We start from the raw sequence: 4,824 nt of genomic DNA, 5'->3' as shown, positions 1-4,824 counted from the left end.
TATATATATATATATATATATACATATAGATACATATACACATTCATACATAATACCTACATACATACATACATATGTACTGGTATTGTTCTTTAGCATTGATCTGTAGTTGTTTTTCTATCGATTTCTCGTATTACATATTTGTTTACCTCAGTGCAGTGATGGAGTATCTCATTCGTTAACTATTACATATTTAGATGCCTGCGTGAATATTTTTGTGTATGCGCGCGCATTGGTGTGTATGTGCGAGCGAGCGTGCGCGTGTGTGTGTGTGCTTGGACTTGTGCATGTGTGCTTGTGTCTGTATATATCGATGTACTTGTGTAAATGTTTATCCATGTGTACACAATGGATTGTTCAATTTGGAGCGAAAGAACTAAACGGTTTCCATATTGGCTTATAGTTATTCCACACCAGTTAACTTGTAGCTACTCTAAGGAAATATTATATCACACAAACAAACGACACACATTCTATGTACGGCATATATATCTTCAAGAAATAGCGGGCATACCTCCTGAAAGTCATACTACCTTAAAACAAGAAGGACACACTGGGTAATATATGATTAGACTCATAGTCTTAATCAGTGGTGGACTGGGTCTAAAAATATTGGTTGCCAGGAGATTAAGGAGTCCCACCCGCAACTACAATTCTATCATTTAATTTTGGGGTGTTTTTTTTCTTTTTGAAAGTGTTCTTTTCAACTGTCTACAAACACAGCCAGGCTGAAATAATTAATTTATTCTTCCATATATGGATTATAATGGCGCAGGGGCCCACTTGCCATCGGGAAACCTACCAACCTGGCCAATCCGCCACTGGTCTCAATAGAAGACGGAGCAATCGTGACTGGAGTATAGGTCTGGTTATAGCTTTGCTTTATTGTGACTGAAGTGTAGGTCTGGTTATAGGCCTGCTTTATTCAAAATTGACTTCAGAGTCAACAGCAACAAGAATATGGTATTAGTTCCTTTTATCTCCGATTTATACAAACAATTCATTCAAAGCATAAACCTGAAGCAGTGCTTCATGTATGAATGTGCAATGTGTGTGTGAGTGTTTATGTGTGCGTTTGTGTGTGTGTGTGTGTGAGTGTTTATGTGTGCGTTTGTGTGTGTGTGTGCGTGTGCGTGTGTGTATGTGTGTGTGTGTGTGTGAAAGTGTGTTTTTAGGTTTTGCAGTACGTATATAGTGATTTTGATCAGATGTGTATATATGAGGAAGTGTGGATGGAAAAGAAGTTCTTGATAGTTGCAGTTTTGAAGCGAATTTAAATGGAGAATGGTAGTTTCTATCTACATGAATTATATAAGTCAAGAACATTAATTGATCACCTATTTTTGCAAAGATATTCACATTCGTTTCCTTGCATTTTCTCAAAACTTTCACACACTAATCGAATTAGCAATTCAATATAATGGGTTAAAATCTATTTCTACTTTGATGTTATATGTCTTTTTCTTTTCGTGTGTCCGTTGCTTCTTTGCTGAGATAACCCGTTATTGCTAGCTCTACCCATTTCGTTTTTAATTTCTACATGATGTGAATGTGAAGGAAACTTATTTCATATGTCGCCAAAGATAAATTAATGGACCTTCAAGTTAATGATAAATAATTCAATAGGAAAATGTAAAAGAAAATATAGGAATATCAGACATTAAACAAGTGAGAATATAGCAATGTCTTTTGTGCAGTTTTTGCAATAGCAGCGTAGCATTTTCTCGCGTGATAAATAAGTTAAGATCAGTTTTCTTTTTCGCCAAGAATATTTAACATTTATAAAGTGCGTGTTAGTATGACATGCACTAGCGTTTCACAATCATGTTTCCTTGTTTTAAATAATTAACTTTCTTTTCAATCTTATTGCATATTATATTGTTTTCTTAAATGAGATTGTTTGTTTTGATACAGTTGCGTTATTCGAATAAAGTTTAAAAGAAAACTATCTAACCGAATGTATTTTTAAACTCTCACGAGAAAATGTTTCCACCAAACAACATAAATATTTAAAGTGTCATCTGAGTATTTTAAAGTTTTTTTTTGTTTTTGTTTTTTGTATAATTATCTCTGCATATATTGCTTCCAACAAATTAATATCTAACTTCAATTAACGCCACATCACAGTAGTTTTATACTTTCAGATGGAATGACTTAAATCATCAAAGAGTAATTTACATATCCGTCTTATAATGTTCTATTCCTAAAACAGGTTACCAGTTATTTCTCAACATTAGTTTCGTGTGATCTGTCTTCATTCAATGCATAATCTATCAGTCATTACACACGCAACCATTACAAAATGATGGCATGCATTATTTCATTTATTTATGTTTATATTTTGTGCTTACGTCTACAGTTATCAAGTTTTAGTTCTCATGGTATATACAAATATAACATATAGAATAGAACTAATATACATAAAATTTCGTTCTAGAATGTTGGCAATGGTTATAAAAAGAACACGTTTAATATGATTCGTGTGCAAGCTTCGTTTCTGTATTAATATATTATCTAAAATATTGATCAGAAGTGTAAGAAACCATTCCAAGTACATCATTTGCTTTCTCTGAAAATTAAACTTATGAGCTTTCCTTTAACATTAACATTTCCAATTTATTTACTCTGCAAGGCATGATACTTGATTATGATAGTTGCTTTGCAGCTTACAATTTGAAATGGTAATATTTAGTTGTTTTCGAGACCGACTACAAACAGCGTGGTATAAACTTTTGGTGAACCATTTTATGCGTTTCTTAAAGAAGCCACTTGAAATTAGTAATGAAACACCTGACGATTAAAACATCTTATGAGGGAAAATAATGAGTTTTGTGTCTGATAACAAAAACTTATTTAGCATTCTTGTGGAACAGATATAGCCTGATCCTTGAATGCATTTGCGTTCTGGAGTCGTTTTTATATTTGAAATAATTCATAATTTTCGTTATAGCACATACATGCATAAATACATACATACAGGCATACATGGATTCAAGTATATATGAGCGTTTAAAAACATTCTCGTTAAGAACTTTATGTACCAAAGGGCCTATGCACACAAACAGACAGACTGATAGATAGATAGATAGATAGATAGATAGATAGATAGATAGATAGATAGATAGATAGATAGATAGATAGATAGATAGATAGAGAAAGGTGTTTGTGCCCACCTTTTTTTTAATGATTTATCAACCCAAACGGTTTTTCACGTCGGTATATAACATGCTTTGAACCAAATTTCTCTTGATCTTTGTTGAGATTTCTTTCGTTTTGAAATCCTTGTCGGAGGCATTGTATAGAAATTAAAACTTTATCTTTGAATGTATTGAGTCCTCCTTTGTGCTTTCATTAACCTTTGTATATTAAATAACTTTTTTGCATTCTTTTCAGATTCCTCAAATCAGTTACGCTTCCACGAGTATCGATCTCAGTGACAAAACTCGTTTCGACTATTTTTCCCGAGTTGTCCCTCCTGATTCCTATCAAGCCCAAGCAATGGTAGATATTGCAAAGCACTTCAAGTGGAACTATGTCAGTACTTTAGCTGACGAGGGAAACTATGGTGAACGTGGAATCAGTGCTTTCGAAGAACGAGCTAAAACATCAGGTAAGCAGGTTTTCTTTTATTACAATGGCGTTCTCTAACGTGGCGTGTGATATCGTGACGTCACATGTAGGGAATAATTTTTACTGAAATGAAAAATCAGGAAGATTTTGACCACCTGATAAGTGAGCTAAGTTACTGCTAACGAATTAATGTCGCATGCATGGAAAATCTAATTAGAAGTATGTACGTGGAGACAAAGTGGAGGCACATGGGCTAGTGGTTAGAGCAGGGGACTCACAGTCGAGGGATTGCAGGTTCGAATCTCAGTTCGGGTGACGTGTGTATTTGTGAGCGAATCACCTAAGCTCCACGCGGCTCCGGCAGAAGGTAAAGGCGAACTTCTGCTGAATTCTTCGCCACAACTTTCTCTCACTCTTTCCTCACCTGAGACGAACCGACGTCCCGTCCAAGTGGGGAACCTATGCGCCAATGAAACCGGGAAACCGGCCCTTATGAGCCAAGCATGGCTCGAGAGGAACAAACAACAACATGTAGAGGTAAAAATGCGACTTTAATCCAAGAGCTGATGTTAATTTAATCTTTTGGCAAGTACAGGAGACAACTAGAGACAGATTTTGGTATTATTAGACTTAACCAGAGAAGCATAATCCTCACCGTACATGCCATTGTACAACAGTGAATAAACAACATAGCCTTCACCTGTAGCTCTTCAGATGTTATCAATGGAAAATACCGAAGAGAGGCAACTCTAGACAGACTTAATTAAAGCCGTAGCTTTATCTAAAGCACGGTCGACAACAATGACTGAGCTGCACAGTTAGACCATCAGATCGGAAACAATTACAACAGCAACAGCGGCAAGCAGGTCTTAGGCATAAGCGAACTTTAGTTTAGTTAACTTTTGCTTGTGACACGCCCCACCCTCCAAAGGCAAATTCACTGCAATTACCATGGAGAAAGAATTATATTATATCTTGTAGTAAAAGGGCGTAAAAATACCATATCTGTCCAGTGCAAACCCCTGTCGGATTTCCAAACGCGTTTCTAGTTACACTTCTTGTGTGTATGTGTGCGCGTGTGAGTGTTATGTGTGCGTTTCGTTGTATATGGTTTACAATGTATATGTATGTATGCATGTGTGTGTCTGGAGAGAAAGGGAAATATACATACATCTATATACAAGCATTTATGTATATGTACGCTGTATGTCAATTGTTAGTATATATATATATATATATATATATATATATATA

The 4,824-nt window shown here is 35.3% G+C and overlaps 1 protein-coding gene across 1 annotated transcript in view; it reads left to right on the top strand.

The window, feature by feature from the left end:
• The window catches only part of LOC106877299 (metabotropic glutamate receptor 8), a 679,235-nt gene that overhangs the window by 503,452 nt on the left and 170,959 nt on the right, over positions 1-4,824 (top strand). The window contains exon 3 of the mRNA XM_052966723.1: positions 3,394-3,610. Within this exon, the coding sequence (XP_052822683.1) occupies positions 3,394-3,610 (217 nt within the window). The remainder of the gene's footprint in view (positions 1-3,393; positions 3,611-4,824) is intronic.

The sequence above is a fragment of the Octopus bimaculoides genome, chromosome 3 (assembly GCF_001194135.2).
Source record: "Octopus bimaculoides isolate UCB-OBI-ISO-001 chromosome 3, ASM119413v2, whole genome shotgun sequence".
Lineage (NCBI taxonomy): Eukaryota > Metazoa > Mollusca > Cephalopoda > Octopoda > Octopodidae > Octopus > Octopus bimaculoides.
Note: the sequence above shows the minus strand (reverse complement) of the source record. Positions and strands in the feature narration are given on the sequence as shown.